The 21,055-nt window shown below is 39.5% G+C and overlaps 1 protein-coding gene across 1 annotated transcript; it reads right to left on the bottom strand.

Annotated features, from left to right (window-relative positions):
- Positions 1-816: 816 nt before the first annotated feature.
- Positions 817-19,993, bottom strand: TBP (TATA-box binding protein). Its single transcript, XM_029944756.1, has 8 exons — positions 19,861-19,993; positions 16,374-16,580; positions 15,082-15,482; positions 10,177-10,264; positions 4,957-5,048; positions 3,161-3,328; positions 2,178-2,272; positions 817-1,564 (listed from the first exon to the last, which is right to left on the bottom strand). The coding sequence occupies exons 2-8, from the start codon at positions 16,425-16,427 to the stop codon at positions 1,485-1,487; spliced, it is 978 nt and encodes a 325-aa protein (XP_029800616.1). The 5' UTR covers positions 16,428-16,580; positions 19,861-19,993; the 3' UTR covers positions 817-1,484.
- Positions 19,994-21,055: the final 1,062 nt, after the last annotated feature.

The following is a 21,055-nucleotide window of genomic DNA, read 5'->3' as shown; positions in this document are numbered from 1 at the left end:
GGAGGACCCCTCGCCTAGGCATGCTCACTGTAGAAATGTCTGCATTCACCCAGAAACAAGCATGTAAGGGTGTTTCCTACAGCACTGTTTATGACGGTGGAACACTGCTAATAAAGTCAATGACCATAATTAAGGGAACAGGTAAATACATAAAGGTACATAAGAGATGTCATACATTTGTGATGCCACTGAACTCCAGATCATGGACATATGGTTATGACATATTGACAGAAAAAAAGCGAAGCTATACAACAGAACATATGCTTTAGTATTTTCTAAGTATGGGATCAAAAGCACCCCAAAAGGAAAGAATCTGTACAGAAAGGGGCTTGGGAGATATCCAGGGAAGTAAGCAGAAGAACCTTTCCTTTCTGATTATGTCTCTGAACCACTTGAAAATACACTTAAAATTAACTCCAACAATAAAACCCAAGACTTACAAGTTTCCAGCTAACATTCATGAGAAGAAAACAAATACCTCACTGGGCTGTACGCATACCCCAGCTTTAATACTGAAGGACTTTGGCCTGGAGCCTGATTTTGCCACTCACTGGCTACGTAACCTGAGGCACATACCTCATTCCTCAGCTGAGGCCAGAGCTTCCTCACCTAAGAAAGAGGAACAAAACCTATTTACAGGCTTTGTGAGAATTATAGGCAATATACCTGGGAAACAGGAAGTGCTCAATATATGGAAAATAAGTAACATGTTTTGTGACTAACCTTAAATTTTCAGGTAGTTCCTCCATTAAAACTGCAACATACAATGAAATGTTGATTGAAACAAACAAGTAAGCAAGCAAGCACACACTGAAATGGTTTCAGGCAATTATATCTAAAATATAAACTTTAAGAGTATGATCACATGAATCTTACAAGGTATCAGAACATCAATCTAACACTTATAAACAGCATTTATTGTACAGAGTACTCTGAAGAAGAAAAATATGTACAGCCATTCATTTTCTTTAATACATCTATTCTTTCCTGAATACTGAAAAGGCGGAATGTGTCTGGCACAAAAATAACCCCTATGAGTCACGAATTAGAAAAACAACACTTTTAAAAAAGACTTACTTTCCTGGTAGAAATATAAAACCTGGTCTATAGGGAAGAAATTAAAAGTCCAGTCAATTGAAGAGGTGGCTTTAACATTTGAAGTTCTGTACCTCAAACCAACTTGTCAACAGCAGTATGTGTTTAAAATCTAAATATAAATAAACAGGCAGCACAACCCAGACAGCAGCACAATATGAGCAACTTACATGATGCTGCAGTGTTCTCTGCGTAGAATACCGCTTCCCGGCATCCCCACGGGGAATGCACGCCAGAGACCTTCACCTGGTGCTGCAACCCACAGAACGTCCATCTTCTCACAAAACTGGGACCCTCCACAACACCGTTTAAATATACCAAAACTGATTTGTTTTTTGTTTTTTTTTAAAAACACAAGTGGTTGCGGAGGCAGGAGTACATAACAGCCATTATGTCGTCTTCCTGAAACCCTTTAGAATAGGGTAGATATTTTCAAACGCTTCATAAATTTCTGCTCTGACTTTAGCACCTATGAGGACAAGTCAGAAAAGAGAGGAGTCTGAAATAGCTGCTCTTAACATGTCTAAAAGGTAAAATTACTTTAAAACCACAAGCACAATGCTCTCCATTTAGACCAACCCAGTTAGACTAACAGATGCAGGCATTAAAGCATTAATGAGGGAATCCCTTGACACAACGCTTAGTTTTTGCACCAGCTGGTGACCTGAGCAGCTCGTGACACGACCCGAGCAGAAGGAATGACCAAATCTTATTCTCCCACTTGCTGCTTTCAAGCAAGCTCTTCTAAACTTTCCCGTTGTCTCCAAACCACATTGATGAATCTCAAAGCTTTACAGGAGGATTTCCAACATAAAATGCCCTCTCTTAAGCAATGTAATGACCATCTTCCCTGCTGTCACCGCCCCCCCCCCCCCCCCCCCCCCCCCCCCCCCCCCCCCCCCCCCCCGTGGGTATGTTTCTCATCAGAGTGTTAGGGTGAGGAGGAGAAGAAAGGGGCAAAGGTGTCTTCACCACTCGGTAGCCAACTATCCCCATGTTGTGAAATTACTTCTCAGCACCGAGAAAATGCTGTTCTTGAAACTCTTTCAAATCTTTGGATACTACTTCCTCTTACAACTTACCTGTTAATACAACTTTTCCAGAAACAAAAATAAGAAGAACAATTCTGGGTTTGATCATTCTGTAGATTAAACCAGGAAATAACTCTGGCTCGTAACTAGAAGGAAAATGACAAAAACACTTTAGAAAAAAGCTGTCCATGCGTTAGGTGAAATGAGGACCTGCACAGGGAACATACTGAGTAAACCACAAACTCACTGGGAGGCCAACCCACAGGAAGGGGAACTTAAGGCCAGTCAGGGCGACCTGTCATTGGCAGTTGAAGACCAACGAACTCTACTTCTGATGAGTGTGGATTTTCTGATGTGGTAGCAGCATCACTCTCCCAGTTCAGACGGACTGAAAACAGTTACGATGTGTGTGATTAACCTACTGGGAAATGCAAGACAGGCTTCTCTGACGAAGAGACACTTGGGTGGATATCTGAAATGCGAGTGGGAGTTCTCTAGGTGAAAAGTGTAACAGGAAGGTGCCAAGTATAAAACTTGGACTGAAAGCACAGGTCCAAGAAGGGCAGGGCAAGTCTGAGGGGTGCTGGGGGCAGAGAGGCTGGGGGCACTGGCCTTGCAGGTGGCAGGGAAAATAAGAGGAAATAATATCATTTCACTCAGGTTTATACTTTGCTATAGTAGAGCTCGTATAATGTTCACAAGAAGAAAAAATTCGCACAACTGGGAACAAAAGTTGATATAAGAGGTTGCAGATTTAACTCATGCATTTAAAAAGCATTTATTGAGCAATAAAATAACAAGGAATTAATTTCATCCCAGCCAAGGGAGTTGTAGATGTCAGTAAGTGAAATGGGAGGTAGGAGAATGGTAAGAAAAATATAGTTTCCAAGACAAAGAATTTCAACATTAAATACATCTATCAGCACATCACTTGTTCTTACATACTGTTTTGCATATGTTTTATCATGAATAATGTTTACACAGACTATAAGTGAATTGTTGCCAAAGGCAAACACAATACATTTCAGACTCACCTACTAAATTGTTGGTGGGTCAGCACAAGGCCTTCTAACCTTATGGGGAATTTCACGTCACAGCTCCCTACCATGTTCTGAATCTTGAAGTCCAAGAACTTTGCTGGAAAACCTAACTTCTGTACAACTCTGGCATATTTTCTTGCTGCTAGTCGGGACTGTTCTTCACTAAGGAGAGGAAAAAGTGAGACAGTCATAGTAAGAGCCACCTGAAATAATTATTTTATTCAAAATTCAAAATTACTGAATTCAAAATTCAATTCATGAAACTACTGACATGCCCAGATTTTACAGATGTGGAACATCTCGTCATCACCATTATTACCAATATTGTTACTGTATTTTAGCTGCAAATTCCTAAGGTGAAAATTAATAACTTCATTTTAATAGGAAAATATTAATGAGATTTAGACTTAAATAATACATACTCTAATTCTATCCTCTTTTATATTAAATCTCCCTTTTTCCATTCCTGTAATTCATCTGTTGGATAAAACTACAGCTAAGTAATGTACAGCTTATGTAAGAAAAGCAAAATAAAAGCAATAATACCATCATAAGCAAAAGACTCTAAAGTACAAAGATCAGGGATAACAAAAATTAAGCATGCATATATGCAATGCTTTTTTTCTTGAGGAAGACCAACTTATTTGTGACTTCTCGTCTTGATAAAATAATCATGCAAACTAGATACACACTATACAGTGTGTAGCAAATGGATAAAGATGGCAAAACAGTGAATGAAAAGCATGTCTGGGAAAGAAAAAACCATGTGGCATTTACTGATAAGTCAGAAGTTTTTGATGCTCCATCCAGGGAAAAACAAGCAAGACTCCTAAATGAAGGTTTACGTGGAAGCCAGGGAGAGACCCACATCTTGCCTTCTGAAAAAACTCAGAGATCAGGAACCACAATGTCCAAACCAACGGCCTTCCCTTCAATAAAGACAACCTTAGGGGAGCCCGGGTGGCTCAGTGGTTAAGCATCTGACTTCAGCTGAGGTCATGATCTTGAAGTCATGATTTCGCGGTTTCACAAGTTCGAGCCCCACATCAGGCTCTGAGCTGACAGCTCGGAGCTTGGAATCTGCTTTGGATTCTGTGTCTCTCTAGCTCTGTGCCCCTCCCCTGCTTGCACTGTTCCTCTCTCTCAAAAATAAATTAAAAAAAAAAAAAAGACAACTTCAAAGTTCAGAATAATCAAAAGCATCTACAGTCCTCTCTGTGTCTGGACAACTCCAAGTCATATTAATTATCTTTTATTTTAAGAGCTTAATTTACTTCATTTATTCAAGCTTTATGAAGCTGCCATTACTACTCTTTCCTCCAACCTCTGCCTTCTACCAATGACGTGGACTCTGTTAGACAAGATTTACAGTCAAGGCCGTTTCAAAGCGCTAACCTTCACAGACAGGATCACTTCAAACAGATGCAGAATATAGGCAAAAGCATTTTATGAAAGGGATAGACATCTTAAGACCTGAATAACCCTAGTCCTCCTGATGAAGCCTACTTACAACAAGGGGCAGCAGGCATCTGTGACCAAAACACGTGGTGCTGTCCTACGGTCAGGACCAAGCAGATCTATACACTCTCCCACCATCAGCTCTGAAATTTTGTGATTCCTGACCAATTTTTTTTTTTCACTCAGGGATGAATTTGTGTTACACTTAAATTTTTTTTTACATAAAGGGACCTTAATAATAGCTTGGATGTTACATTTGATCAAAGACACATAAAATGCAACTAAATGACCATGGTCATGTACAACCAGGAGCATAAACTCCTTAAACCTACCTCTTGGCTCCTGTGCACACCATTTTCCCAGAACTGAATATTAGTGCAGTGGTTCGGGGCTCCCTTATTCTCATGATTACAGCAGCGAACCGCTAAAACGGTCAGAGACAATTGTTAGTGAGGTCATGCCAGACTGACTTCCTTCAGGAGAATAGGGCAATGAGCATCACAACTGGTAAGGAGGACCTGGTGTATAGAAAGTTCTCAAAATACCTGGCATATGTGCCTATACGTGGTTCTCTCACATCACCATGCAGCACGCATGCATAGGGAGCAAAATAAACAGTGACTACTAAGTAAGTTGGACCAAGATCTGTGTATTCTTCCACACACGTTGCAACAACTAATACTGGCAAAAAGTTTTACTTTAATTACATCCTTAATAAATACCAGTGCTTCTGTTATGATTTGCTAGCTTCTAGAACTGTAACTTAACGATTTTTTTGGGCAAATAGATTGATAAACCTTTTCTACCTCCAGAGGGAGCAAACCAAATCACAAACACAGCAATAGGTAGTGAAGTGACCTTCTGTTTCCAATGAGCTTTTAGAAATAGTATTCAAGTGTTAGCACATAAAATTGCAAATTAAGAAAAGGAAATCAAAGTTTTAATTTTTAATCTCTACTTTTTAAGTTTTAACAATGTTTTTATTGCTAATATTCTAACTTGAGAACATATTTCAGCCATGGGTAAAATGAATGGCCTCCATCACTAGTTTGATGACAAAAAGCAAAAAATTACTTGCAAATAACTCTAAAATTTTAAAATCTAATGATTACATAAGTAGCTATTCATGTATTTCTAATCAGAATGACTCTTTAACAAAATAGATTAGTTATGCAATTTTAGTTTAAAAATGGCTCTATGCCTTCCTTCAGATTTTACCACCATGCAAATGCACAAGCACTACATTCTAGTTTATACAAGTCTCACGAAAAGCCTAATTTTGCATTTCCTAAATTCCCTCTACTGGTTCTACTGATCAAATAGTACCATTTCATTAGAGACTATAACATTGTAAAATTATGTACTCAAAATAAATAATACACAAAAGATTATTATAGTGTTATTCATTGTATACTGGCTTACCAAGTGCATAAATGGTTACTTCCAGATCTTGGTTACCTTGGGACCTTAGACAAATACTTAAAAAAGTATTTAATATTTAGATAATTTCTTAAGATAAAGATAAAAACCTGGTCAATAAACAGTTTTTATTTAGCCTTTACTTTCATTTTTTACACTATATAAGCCATTCAATTACTTGGTGGAAGGACAATGGAGATACACATGTTGATTTTACCACCTTAAACAATTAGAAAAGGGATATATGACGTGTACCAATGGACAGCAAGACACTTCTTGGTTGTCCACCTGCTAGTTTTCCTCGTGTCTGGAGGACACAACACTGGATTGCTTTGTCGGAAGATAATAATTAATAGCAGCGGTCAAGACTATATATGAGGCACAGCAGATACTAAATATATACTGTATCTTCTTAGGGAAATTGTTACAGTTTATTAACATCACAAATTCAACATTAGATATGCACTGTCTAACTTAATATACTATATTACATTTCAAAGTCAAAGGCAGATGTTTTAAATGATCAAAGAAGTTCAATAGTTCTGGCTTTTCCTTTTTCTTTCTTTCTTAAATTCTCACTCTAAATTAAAAAAAAAAGAACTGCTTTTACATGGAAGTATCTTTGTGGTTTCCTAAATGGCCACTGGGTAACCATACAAATTTATTCTTTTACTATAAAAAAAAAAGGGGGGGGTTCTAAAATAGTTAGCCGTATTTGATTTTCTCCAAATTTTAATTAGCTCATTCAAGCAGCCCAAAAAGTCTCAATAACTAAAAGAGCCATTTTATTTCTTAGCCAGTTATTACAGCGACTTTTACGCTGGACACTGCTATCTAGGCTACACCTTTTCACTCGTACATAAAAGACCGAGATTTAGAAACTCGTTCCAGGACCCGCACGTAACCGTTTTCTCAACATACAGCTAACAGAGATTTACCCAGCTCACGGGTTATAGCTGACAAACATACCCTACATTTCTACACAAGTGTTTTTTCTGCTTTCTATGTAACTGTTAAACACTACTCCAATCTAAACCCAACTACTTTTACTTCCCTTTCCTTGAAAAAGAAGTATTTTAGTAAACTATCAAAATAAATCTAAACCTACTTCATTCTGTTTTGCTCTGATAATACATCCTAGAATAAGTCATTCAATAATAGCTTATATTTAAAATAATCTAGGTATACCTTACGTTGATAAAGTGTAACTTCTAAATATTGTTATAAAATATATTCTGTTAGAAAAGCTCATTCTACTAAAATAGTTATCTTACTAAAGGTTCATGAGTAAATATTAATAATCAATAAGATCTGGGTTTATGGCACTAGGAAAATCGATGTCTGTTTTCTTTGTTATCTCCAATTAAAACCTTAAAAATAAATTAATGACTTATTAGAGAAGTCAGACTTAAAAAGGAAATATCAAATGTAAGATTACAAACTACTCTAAAGAAAGTGGCTTCTCTAACTCGTGCAAACAGCAGTTCTTACTAGGTTTAGCTGCCAGTGATGACACAATGGTTATATAGTTTTTCTGGTTGAGGAGGGGGACAGAAACCTAAGTCATTGTCTTTCTCTTTATTTAAATATCTCAAAATCATTTGGTGTCACTCAAAGTCATCTTCAACTTTTAATACTCATGCATGTGCACGCCACACTAAAAAAAAAGACAAAGATGTACACTGATTCATATTTTTTTTTAAATTTGAGGATATTCAACTTGAGAAGTTCAAAAGGCTGCTGAGAAATGCCGTATCTTCAATTCTCACATAATAGAGGGCAAGGCTCTGAACTCCCTCTCCGATTTGATTTAGTGCCCAAACCAAAGTCGAGATATGTTGCTTAACAGTGTGGAGACAGTTCTCCCATTGACTGGAGTTGTCCTTTGTTAAAAGGCAAGTACTAAAACAGTCCAAGTTTCCAAAAAGAGTTTTCTTTGATTTGGGCTGAAATCCTAGCCCTAATGACAAGTGAGTCACACCTCAAAATCCCTGCAAATTCTCACCCTATGACACTGTTCTTCAAAGATCTATGAAAATTGACCTGGTTCCCACTAACTGTCCCAACCTTGTTATATTCTGGTCTTTCAAAAACAGAGTGTTCCTGTGACCCCTTTTGTAAGCCAAAACGGAATCAAGTGAGGAACAATTACCATCTTACAAAAGCAAAAATTCTCTTCAGATTTCTTTCCATTAGCAAAACCAGTTACTAATGTAGGTCTTTAACGAAAGCAAAGTAACTTAACGCAAGCTTTTGGATAGCACGGGAAACGTGCCGTGGTCAAACCAATGTCGTATACACAGTCATATGCTCCATTATGGGTACGCTACATTTCTGAAGAAAACATCACTGCACACATCTCTACAGGATATACAGGCAGCAGACAGAAACATGAAAGAGACATCAGTGGAAGTCAACTTCAAACTGCACAGAAAACAGTGTTTGAGACTCTAACTGATATACTATTCTCAAGCACCATGATTAGACATGGACACCTTCCCCGGTGTGCATGTACTCAGAATCCAACTGGACATGGGTTCTTCCTGAAGATTGACCCCAAGTCCACTAAAAGGCCTCCAGAAAGTGATGATTCCTGAAAATATAGCTTCCTCCCAAGAGCTTGGAATTAAGGGTAGGACAACAGACTTTGGATATTTACCGCCTTTTCTTCCTCTTGAGTATAATGATTTTGTGCTGTTTACAAATTGTGGTACCAGAACATGACTTCACCTGGTGTATGAGATTTCTACCCTGACCAGGAGTCCCCGAATTAAAACAAAAGTTTCTGGATTGTGGCTCAAACAACAAATGAAACTGCTCATCTAACAAAGTACCATAAATTCACTGGCTAAAACAGAGCCAGATAATAAGTGTCTTCAACTATTTATTGACCAGTTAAGTAGTATTGCTACAATTGCTAACAAGTGGTATAAATACTTGTGGGGAGCAGAAAGGCACGGAACAGCACAACGGATCAGTTGAGAAAAAAGACTTTGTTCCTAAAATTGACCAAGCTGATTCTTGGGAGTTATTTTTTCTGATTAGGCATAAGCAAGCTAAAAATACTGGATATATGAAGTGAATTTCATCTATTCTTATGATACTTCACCACTATCTAATATCCAGGTGCTTAAATGCTGCCACTTGGCCACTATTTCAAGATGACATTCAAATAAGGACACCACATTAGAAAAGAAGTCAAACTGGCTCAGGCAACCTAGACTGGAGTTTCACCAAAGGGGCAGCACGGGAGGTATCAGTAAAGGGTGTGGTGCTAACCTGGCAAAACTGACACAGACAGCCTGTCAAATAGAACACTCGAGTTAAATTCCCAGGTTTGTCCTTCTGCTTCTCTTCTTTTTCTTACATAAAATCTTATTTTTCCTTTGTGAAATGAAACCAATTGAATATCGGTTCCCCATGTAGGAAAGTCAATAGCATGCTAAAAGATTCTCCCACTTTAGGGGAGCTGTCCTCTACAGGACCCTGCCCCAGAGCTCTTCGATTTGATCATCGTCTATACTCAGAGGCCTGGTCTGTCTGGTCCTTGAAGAATGTCCATCTGTTTGTGAATGCAAATAGTTACTATTTTTTTAAAAAACCAGCTTATCTACCAATGCAGAGACAAAAGCCTTACCGTATACTCAGGCTGCTTATGTTAATATCAAAAATATAAGTATTTTTACCCCATAATATTTTTATTATAAAAAGTTTAAAAGTTACACATAGAAAAATACAATAAACTCTCTGTACTTATTACCCAACACTGACAGTTATTAATTTCTGGCCAATCTTGTTGTGCCCTTCCCCAATTCTCCAACTGTTTTATTTGAAGTAAATTCCAGAAAGTGTATCATTCCATTCTACATAGTTTTCAAAACATAAATGGAATCCTACCACATATTTTGTTCTTTAATGTCACAGGATCCCCATCACAATGGGTAAATACATTTAGTAGTTTATCTTGTAGACTGCTGTGATTCTAGGGTCTCTCACATGGTAGCTATTCAATAAAAAACAATACACATTTTTCTTTAATTCCTCATTTTGTTGGCATCAAGAAACTTAAGTATAACACAAACATTTTGGTTTTGGTATTGGTATAGTTTGAAATACATTGTGATTGCTCTGACCTTGGGATTATATTCAGCATTTCGGGCACGAAGTGCAATGGTTTTTAGGTCAAGCTTACAGCCAAGATTCACTGTAGATACAATATTCCTGCAAGAAATTTGAAAAGAAAGCATGATCAATTAACTTTTACAGGACCAAGCATTTATTATCTAGAACCCTGATTCTTTTCCTAGAACAAATGTAATTACATCAAATTAGTTTAAACCAATTTAATTTTTAAATTAAAAGCAATTTACATTGTTGACATTTATGGTCTTTACCACACACCATGGTGCACACTTTACATGGATGATCCCACATAATACAAGGCACTATGAAGTAATTAACTATTAATCTTGACATTTAAAGATGAAGAAACTGAGGCTTGAATGGGATGGTTAACTTGCTCCAGATAAACATGGCTCCTAACTGGTAGCCAGGCTTTGAGTCCATCTATCTCAAGAGCCATGCCTTAGCCTTCTGAATGAAACCTTTATTTCCCCTTTGAATGACACTAATTGCCCATAAACCATCATGCATGGGCACGCGACATCACTGTCCTGTGAATACTGATTCCAGATTGCATATACATCTCCAATTGTTTCCAGCTCATTCCTGCTTTTGGTTCCTGTCCTGTCAAAATGCAGTACTTTGAAAACTTGATGGCTCACCACTTGGTTGGATAAGACAGAGGATGTCTGTGCTCTTTAACAGACCATTTTAAGGCCAATTAGAATGATCAACGCAAGGAGCACCTGCATGGCTCAGTCGGTTGAGTCATGGCTCTTGATTTCTGCTCAGGTCATGGTCTCACGGTACGTGAGGTCAACCGCAGCTGCCAGCACAGAGCCGGCTTGGGGTTCTCTCTTGCTCAAAAAATAAACAGATGTTAAAAAAAACAAGATCGACCCAATGAGTGTTTTCATTTCTACCTCATCTATGTCCTTCCAATTAATTTTATATACCACCTGCCTTTAGCATTTCTTAAGAACTGAATCAAGTTAAGTCATGATATACCTTTTTAACCAACAGTGCATAAGGGTTCAAATTTCTCCATATCCCCAACATTTGTTATATTGTTTTTGATAATAGCCATCCTAATGGGTATGAGGTGGTATCTCATTGTAGTTTTGATTTGCATCTACATGTTTAGTGATGTTGAGCATCCTTCCATGTGCTTAATGGCTATTTGTATATTTTCTTTGTGGGAAATGTCTATTCAGGTCCTTTGCCCATTTTTGGAATCAGACTTTTTGTTGAGTTTTACTAGTTCTCTAAACATTTGGATAATAATCCTTTATCAGGATAAAGGATTTGCAAGCATTTTCCCCCAGCCTGATGGTTGCATTTTTACTCTGTGAACAGTGTCTTATGATATACAAGTTTTTTTCTTTAAAAATTTTTTGTTTTAAAATTGCCATGTAGTCATCTTTTTTTTTTCTTTTTTTTTGCTGTTACCTGTGCCTTTGGTGTCACAGCTGAGAAAACATTGCCAAGTCAAATGTCATGAAGCTTTTGTCCTATTTTCACGGAGTTTTACTGTTTTAGGTCTTACATTTAGGTCTTTGATGGATTTTAAGAGTTTGTATTTGGTGTCAGCTAAGGGTCCAAGTTCATTCTTTTGCATGTGGATATCCAGTTGTCCCAGCACCATTAGTTGAAAGGACTATCTTTTCTCCATTGAACAGTCATAGCACCCTTGACAAAAATCATTTGACCACATATGCAGGAGTTATTTCTGGGTCCTCTATCCTACTGCATTGGTCTATATGTCTGGGTTTATGCCAAATACCATAGTAACTTTGCCATAAGTTCTGAAATTAGGAAGTGGGAGTCCTCTGGTTTGCTCTTCGTTTTTAGGATTGTTTTTGGCTATTTCAAGTTCCTTGGGATTCCATATAAATTTTAGCATGAATTATTCTATTTCTGCAAAATGTATTATTGGGATTTTTTGATAGGGATTGCACTGAATCTATAGATCATTTTGGGTAATATTAAAAATTTGGCAACATTAAATCTACTAATCTATGAATCTAAGATGTGTTTCCACATGTTTTCTTTAAAGTTCTTTCAGCAATGTTTTATAGTTCTCATCATACGTCTCTCACATCCTTGGTTAATTCTTAAGTACAGTAAAACCTTGGTTTGTGAGGATAATTCAATCCTGAAATATGCTTGTAATCCAAAGCACTTGTATATCAGAGCGAATTTCAAGAACCACTGGCTAGGCTGTGATCATGTGACATTTGGTGTCACGTGCTATGCAAGACATCGCTTGGTTATCAAGTTAAATTTATTAGAAATGTTTGCTCATCTTGCACAACACTCAGAGAACAAGTCACTCACAATTCAAGGTTTTACAGTATTTTATACTTTTTGATCATGTTGTTAATAGAATTGTTATTGTAATTTCCTTTTCAAAAGACTTTTAACATTTATTTATTTTTAAGAGAGACAGAACGTGAGCAGGAGAGGGGCACAGAGAGAGAGAGACACAGAATCCAGAGTGTCAGCAAAGAGCCTGACACAGGGCTCAGACCCATAACCCGAGAGATCATGACCTGAACCGAAGTCAGACATTTAACCAACTGAGCCACCCAGACGCCCCTGTAATTTCCTTTTCATATTGTTTACTCTTTGTATACAGAAATGCAACTGATTTTCAATTGTTAACTTTGTATCCTGCTACTTTGCTAAATAAATTTACTTTTTATACCTAATGGGTTTTTTTGTGGATTCATTACAATTTTCTACATATAAGATCATAGTATCTGCAAACAGATCATTTTACCTCTTCTTTTCTACTCTGGATACCCTTTATTTGTCTTGCTCTGGTACTATGTTGAATAGAAGTGGAGAAGGATGTTGTCCCTATCTTGTTCCTCATCTTAGGAAGAAAAGCATTAAATCTTTCAATATTAAGTATCGGGCTTGTTACGGTTTTTTAAATATGGCTTTTACTATGTTAAAGCAGTTCCCATCTTTTCCTATTTTGTTGAGTGTTCTTACCATGAAGGAGGGTTGAATTTTGTTGATTATTTTTCTCCATCAACTGAGATATCAGTTTGTCATTTTACTGTTGTGGTATATTATGGTCTTAAGTTTATTTACTTTGAGTGAGTGAGTGAGTGAATGAGAGAGAGAGACAGCATGAGCAGGGGAGAGGCAGAGAGAGAGGAAGAGAGAGGATCCCAAGAAGGGTCCATGCTGTCAGTACAGAGCCCATTGAGGGGCTCAACCCCACAGTGAGATCATGACCTGAGCCAAAATCGAATTGAACTCTTAACCAACTGAACCACCCAGCGACCCCCAGTGGTGATTTTTGTATGCTGACCCACCCTTGCATTCTAAGAATAAACCCCACTTGCTCATGCTGTATAATCTTTTAATATGCTGCTTAACAATGTTTCCTAGTATTTTTTTTTTTTGAGGATTTTTGCATCAGTGATCAATGGGGGTACTGGTCTGTAGACTTTTTTTTACAGTGTCTTTGGCTTTGGTGTCAGCATACTGCTGATCTCATCAAATGAGTTAAAAAGTGTTCCCTCAATTTTCTGGAAAAGTACGAAAAGGACTGGTATTAGTTGTTCTTTAAATGTCTGGTAGAGTTCACCGAAGCCACTTGGTCCAGGGCTTTCCTTGGCTCTCCCACCACCTTCCTACAATCCTTCTTACAAATGTATGATTCTTTTAGTTTACTAATTTAAATAATCTATACACCCAATGTGGGGCTCAAACTCACAACCCCAAGATCAAGAGTCACATGCTCTTCCAACGGAGCCAGCCAAGCATCTCTTAAAAATATATTCTTATATATTTTCATTAATTATTTATCCCAAGTCTTCATAAGCTTCTAAGATTAGAGGCCACTGAATTCCCAACCTAGTAGGGCTCTTGATGGATATGGAAACTCAGTAAAGTGTCTGACTAGATGCTTTGTGGAATACCAGAAAGGTTAAGGTGCCAGATGAAACAAACGCCCCATCACAACTGGTTAAAACGTATGAATTAAACAAGAGGCAAAAACTTAAATGGCCATAAAAGCCAGACAAGCATGCAAGACAACAGGTAGTGGTGTTGACAAACGTGAACTAACCAGTGATTTTCTCTCCAAAGCATTAAAATGAAAATTATCTGATTTTTAAAATCACATCAGATCAAAGATTTAAGGCAAGATTTGGGTAATAGGATCTACAATGAAATATTACTTAGTTATAAAAATGACCAGAGATGGCTGGTGAAGTAATCATTGCAAATGACGCTTCAATCTGGCCAAAAGTTTCCTAAAAGCAAATGCTATGTACTTCACACTGATAGATACAAGAGAATATCTGTATGTTTTTCAGGATTTTTTTCCCCTATCTCCACCCTGCATCCAGTTCTGTTACATACAGGACCCATTTCATTCCTATAAATGGAAAAATCCACTGAGGGCAAGAACAGACATTCTCAGCTTATGGAAAGGACACAGCTCTCCAAAGAGTTATATGGAACCCTTATAATAACCAATGAAGACAAACAAGGACCATTATGAACTAAGTAACTAATATTCCCTTCCCAAAGACTGAAAACATCAAAGAGAAAGAGACTACATAAGGTTTCACTCAGCAAATCAGCTGCAAGGCAATGTCTATAATAACAATTTGGTAGCTTGGCCCAACTATAAAAACACCAGCCACCCAACATGTGACGATGTTCTGAGAGCCTTTCACTAAGAGGACTACTAGCCCTAGCATTACACTCTCAACTAAGGCAAGTTAGCATCCCTTTCTCCTTTGAGAGACAGAGCAAGAGCAAATTTAGATATATGATTACCACTAGTGCCACACCCTCAACAACCCAATCCATCTGAAAACAAAGAACAGAACACCCGTCCCAAAGGTCCCTTCCAGGCGGAGGGAGAAGACACAACACAAAGTACTCACTGCAGCTGCGGCACGATCCCAGAGCTCTCAGAGGCTGGTGTGGCAGGGGTAATAGGGGTCATGGGGGTCAAGGGGGAGGGATAGAGGGGAGTGGTGCCTGGCAAAGGTGCAGTGGTAAGAGTCTGTGAGTGGAAGAGCTGTGGTGTCTGGCCCGAGGCCCCCTGTGTCGCCTGCTGGGATGCTGACTGCTGAACTGCCGCCACTGCCTGTTGTTGCTGCTGCTGCTGCTGCTGCTGCGCTTGCTGCTGCGCCTGAGCCTGCTGCTGCTGCTGCTGCTGCTGCTGCCTTTGCTGCTCCTCCAAGATAGACAGACTGTTGGTATTCTGAATAGGTTGTGGAGTCAGTCCTGTGCCATAGGGCATCATTGGACTGAAGATAGGGATTCCAGGAGTCATGGCACCCTGTGGAAGGTCAGGAGGACAGTATGTTAGGCCAGCTGGTATTGAGGGTTTCCAACACTTGTCTGGTAGAAGAGGAGGTTAGATGAACAACATGTGAAAACTCAAGGAAGCTGCTTGACCTTCCCGGCACATCTACAGGATAACGATGCTCTAATACTGTTAGAAAGTATAAAGGACATAATTGGAGTGACTGCACATGCTTGTTTAAACTACTAGCCCTAGCAAACTACTGGGCAGTTCCCCATTACACTCTCAATGCATCTGTCCAAGTTTGGCTAATAATCTATATGGTGACCCAGAGACGCCACTGAACTCATTCAACGCAATGACAGGCACGTGGAAGATACTGAAGTGTTAGCAACAATAATGATGACAAGCATCAGAATACTATTCAAAAAAAAAGCACATACTGATAAGATTCCATTTCTATTAAATTCCACACTAGGCAAAACTATCTTTAGCTCTGGATCAGCAGAGCAGTTGTATACACACAGGTGTATACAATTATCCAAACACACTTAAAATTTTATCATGAATAAATTTTTAAAAAGTAGGTATGTTATTTGGAACCTTAAACATAAAATACTAAAAACAGAAAATAATTTGGTGAAAGTTACTTTCACAAAGACCTAATAATCACATAGAACACTTTCATAAACATTTATCAAAAGATTAAGATTTATACAGAAATACATTTTAACTCCCAAATAAGCTCCCCAAATTTAACACTATCATGTCTACTCAAAGCCTAATACAATGTCTCACCAAAATAAGAGACACTTGAAAACACATAAATCAATTTTCAACAACAGACAGTTAAATTCCCTTCCTTCTTTTTTCTCTAACAATGTATGTTCTGTCCCCTCCACACCCTCCCTCCAGCTGTGTTACCTGAGGGGAGGCCAAGCCCTGAGCATAAGGTGGCAGGCTGTTGTTCTGATCCATGATGTTCACTTTCTTCTTGATAAATCAAACACCTTTGGACTGGAACTTGCCTCGGCATTCAGTCTCTTCCTAGAGCATCCCCAGTACACACTTCTTAGCAATTTCCTCAACTGCTTGGGTTGTCTTCACGCGCACCAAGAAACAGTAACGCCACTTTGAAAAAAGTTTGAAGTTTAATGTAAGAATACAAGCAAGCTATAGAGTCTTTTAGGAACCAGTTTCATAATTACAAACAAAAGTAGGAAAAAAAGCAATGCAACTATTGTGGAATAATTTTTTAACCTTATAATGCAGAAATCTTACTCCTTCCCATGTTTATTGTGACTGCATGCAAAACTGCCGCAAGAACAAAGTGCTTTACTACATGCTTAATTTAAATGCTCTCACGATGTTCAGGGACACTTGAGTGGGTCAGTGTGACTTTCGTTCAGAGTTTGAGCCCCACGTGGGGCTCTGTGCTGACAGCTCAGAGCCTGGAGCATGGTTCCAAATGTGTGACTCCCCAGCCTTCTGCCCTGCCCACACTCTCTCTCTCCCGATCTCTCAAAAAACAAATAAATGTTTAAAAAAATTTTTTTAACACTTTGAATGTTCAAAATTAAGGTGTCATATCCATATTAAAAACTTTTGGGAAAAGCACTCAGAAAACAAATACCTAAGGAAACTGTCTTATCTGAGTAGAAATATTTTTATTTAATTTTTTTCATGTTTACATGTTTATTTATTTTTGAAAGAGACAGAGCGTGAGCAGAAGAAGGGCAGAGAGAGAGGGAGACACAGAATCTGAAGCAGGCTCCAGGCTCTGAGCTGTCAGCACAGAGTCCAATGTGGGGCTCAAATTCATGAACCTGAGCTGAAGTCAGTCAGTTGCTTAACCAACTGAGCCGCCCAGGTGCCCCTGAGTAGAAATATTTATTAAGCACTGTATACAGAATGCTATTAGGCCAATTTGAGTTTTAAGTATTTCATTCAGTTTTATATCCTCCACAATGTCTTAGGTGTTAAGTTCAATAAACACTGAAATGGATCCAATATACTTTAGTATGATCATTTATTGATCTACTGCTCTATTCTTGCCTTCTTTTATTATTTTTTAAGTTTATTTATTTATACGGGAGGGGGGGGAGAACAGAGGGAGAGAATCCCAAACAGGCTCTGCACTGTCAGCAGAGCCAAACGTGGGGCTCAAACTCAGAAACCATGCGATTACGACCTGAGCCACAGTTGGATACTTAACTGAGCCACCCAGGTGCCCCAATCTAGTAACTTAATAGAACACTGTGATAGGACTAAAACATGTTTTTATACATGGAGTAACTTGACCTCTTTGGAACACATAATTACAAACTGTGCCTCTACCTAGCTTTCATTAATGCATCATCTCTTTACTGACTACACCTTTTTAATTTCTTTTAGGCAAAAGAACCAAGTGACTGTGAGACCTTTTGTTGAGTTTAGTTCAGATGGATCCTTAACTTGATCAGGGTTACTTTGAGAACTGATTGTGTCAAACAGGACTGGCTTATTAACATACCAAGAACAGCATGCAGTTATCACTTAGTGGGCACAAGATAAATGTTAGCTTTTATTAGATTTCAGTTTAAACATTACCATCTAAAAAGATATTGGCACCTACGGAAATTGCTGGTCTCAAAGTTACAAATTATATATCAAAGACACACACGAACTTCAAGCACGTACTGGTACAAAGTAAGCACTCAGATATTTGTTGAATGGATGAAAGAATTAATCACTTTGATAGGACAAAGGACCAAAGACTGAAAAAGATAAACTGAAAAACTCTGCTTCAGAAAGTGTCAGATGTAAGAAAATTCTATTTCGTTATCCGATAATAACAATAAAAGTGAAGCAACTATGAGGAGGATATAGCCATTGCCACCAGAGAGTTCCATGTGAAGGGTCTCCGAAGGATTACTGCAAAACTTCAGTGCTGTAATAGAGGTATACTACTATGCCAAGTTCCTGGAGTGCAGAATCTAGCAAATGTCTTTGCACCATGCGTGGCATACAGTATTTAAGCATAATAAATGCATACATACTATGGATGAGAAGACACAGTCACTGCCAAGTGTCCTGAAGTGGAATGTTTTCACAAAGCATGGATCATTGGACTTGGGTCTAGCAAGGTAAGGAGGAATTTACAAATCAGCACTGCAGGCAAAAGACCAAGCACAAGGAGACAAAGACTGAAAAAGCACGCAGTATGCAAGCAACAAGCTTAGGAGAAGGAGATAGCAAATATAAGTGGGATCACACTGTCTATCAGTTTTACATATTACATAGGCAAAAGAGCAGGAACAAGATTTTGAAGTGCAGCATGAGTATATCTAGTTTGGCAAGAGTATGGATGAATTCAAAGAGATAAAACAGGAAGCTGGAAATCCACCTCAAGGCAGTCACTGCTATGGTTAAGGCAAGAAATAATGAGAGGATTTAAAGCACTCAAACATGACAAGAGGGTTCTCCAAAACTGGCAGCCCCAGACCCCTTTTTGCAAATCCAGAGTCTACAGAAGAAATCTGCGGCACTGGGTTGGGGCCTGCTGTTAACGACTGTTCAGAGGCCATCCCTCACTCCCAGTGATGGCATTTTTCCTCACCTGTGTCATTAAAACCATAAGCTATTACTTCTAACATCCTGCTTAATTACTACTATAGTTATTACTTACAACTTATCCTACAATACTAACTTATCCTTTGAAAAGAAAGCTGTTTGTAGGGTGTGTTCATGTTTTGGGAATTGAAGCATCATATTTGATCTTTTTCAGAGACAATCACAGATAAAGGAAAAGAATCAATTAATTCTGCAGCGTCCCACAATCTGCATAAACCAATCAAGCATATTATTTTTCACACAGAAGCCTACCTAGGATTTTAAATTGGAAAAGCACACTGCCTAGGGCCTAAACAGCTAGGCCGTGTAAACCAAGTGCTGTGTATTTACAGCTTACGCTCTATCGTGCCGGAAATCTCTGGCCTCTGACAAAACGTTAAAGTCTCAAGCACAACTTTACAATAAAGCCATCCCTGCTGGTAGCAAAAAGGGGGACACGGGCCAGGTTGAATCTGCCCTCCAACAGCAACAAGGAGAAAGGATGGCAGGACAGGAAGACTCCGGGTCTTGGATGTGCCGGACTGTTCCGTCCCGGGCCCTCCCGAAGCCCTGCACCCCACGCCCGCACGACGGAAGGCCGCGGTTAAAGCACGACAGAGGAGGGCACCGGGCGGGACAGGAGGCCGGGGCGGGTGGGCGGCAGGTACAGGCCGGAGCCGCGTCAGCACGGGCGGGAGGAGCGTCCCCCGCGCGGCCTGCGCGCCCACTCGGCCCTCGCTCACCCTCGCCCAGGGCCTAGCTGCAGTGGTCGCCTCTGCCCCAATCCTCAGAGAAGAGGAAAAGCTAGAAGGGCTGTTACCTGGAGTCCTTGCAGAGACCACTGCGGGGTCGCGAAAACGACGTTAGGCCGCTGGCGGCCCGGGCGCCCGCCACGGCGACCCTTCCCGACCCTACTGAACTTCAGGCGCACGTTGATAATGTCACTTCCGCCAGTTATTCCATCCTCGGCTTCAGCAGAGTACCCACACTGGAGCGGCGGCCACGGGAAGTGTGGGCACTCTCTCACTTCCGCTGTTTCTAGAGCAGTTCCGCCGGGTACTCGGCTTAAAGGAAGAAGAGGCGGGCGGAGCTCTCAGGAGTTCCGGGGGTAAGCCGCCCGGCCGGGACGTTTTCTCATTGGCCCTTGCGGCGGGGAGGCAAGATAACGATTTTCAAATGTTGACTTTTTAAACAGTCTAGCGGTGGGACCTTGGCAAGTTACCTGACCTCTGCGCCTCAGTTAGTATAATAATAACAGTTACCTTCTAAGGAAGTTGTGAGGTGGATTAAGGAAATGCATGAGCAATGCCAGGCACACGATAACCCCTCCGCGCACGTTAGCTATTCTCAAACTTGGAGAATGAAAAGATAAAACCAGCCTGGTTTACAGGTTCAATTATGTTTTGCTTCTGCTGCTACCATCTTATGCACTTTTCACACTTGCTACAAAGAGACTGTTACTGAACCCCAAATTCGGCTGCCCCTTACTTGAAAAGGCAGTACTCAAGAGATGAATTTTTATTAGAAAGGATTATTAGCTTTATTCAGGAGGCCGTCCACTTGGCGAGAAGGTGGACTCTTGTCCAAAGGCCAACTCCGAAGCTTCTGCCTGGCCCAGGGATTTTTAAAGGAATTTAGGGCAATTAATCACTAAAAGGAGTGTAGTGGTCCATAATATTTCTTGATTACAAGCGGACTCGAGGGTGCCAGCTACGGATGTTATCGCAGAGCTCAGAGGTTGTGCAAGAGGGTCTGGTTTCTGTTTCCTGACGTGCGGAGGTACTCTTTTCTTTCTAGGAAAGAATGCATAACGTATAGATAAACAAAGCGAGGTTAATCACTTGGGCTAAAGGTGCTTGCTAAAGCTCAAAGACGAGTAGGTGGGCTGGAGGGGCCAAGGCAGCTTCAAGGGTATGGATAGTTGTTTCTTAAGTCTTTTCACGTCCCTGTGCTTGGTTGGACCACAGAATATCTTCATCTCTCCAGTGGCTCATTTAGGCATAATCATATATTGT

This window comes from Suricata suricatta, chromosome 7 (assembly GCF_006229205.1).
Source record: "Suricata suricatta isolate VVHF042 chromosome 7, meerkat_22Aug2017_6uvM2_HiC, whole genome shotgun sequence".
Classification (NCBI taxonomy): Eukaryota; Metazoa; Chordata; class Mammalia; order Carnivora; family Herpestidae; genus Suricata; species Suricata suricatta.
The sequence above is the reverse complement of the archived record's forward strand: the minus strand, read 5'-3'. Positions and strand labels throughout refer to the sequence as shown.

What these genes read in the sequence shown, in the direction of transcription:
- TBP (XM_029944756.1), bottom strand. Translation starts at nt 16,427, where the DNA reads ATGGATCAGAACAACAGCCTGCCACCTTATGCTCAGGGCTTGGCCTCC. An exon ending in ATGCTGAATATAATCCCAAG is followed by an intron (nt 5,049 to 10,176) that starts GTCAGAGCAATC and finishes TGACCGTTTTAG; the next exon opens with CGGTTCGCTGCTGTAATCAT. An exon ending in GTGTGCACAGGAGCCAAGAG is followed by an intron (nt 3,329 to 4,956) that starts GTAGGTTTAAGG and finishes TCCTCTCCTTAG; the next exon opens with TGAAGAACAGTCCCGACTAG.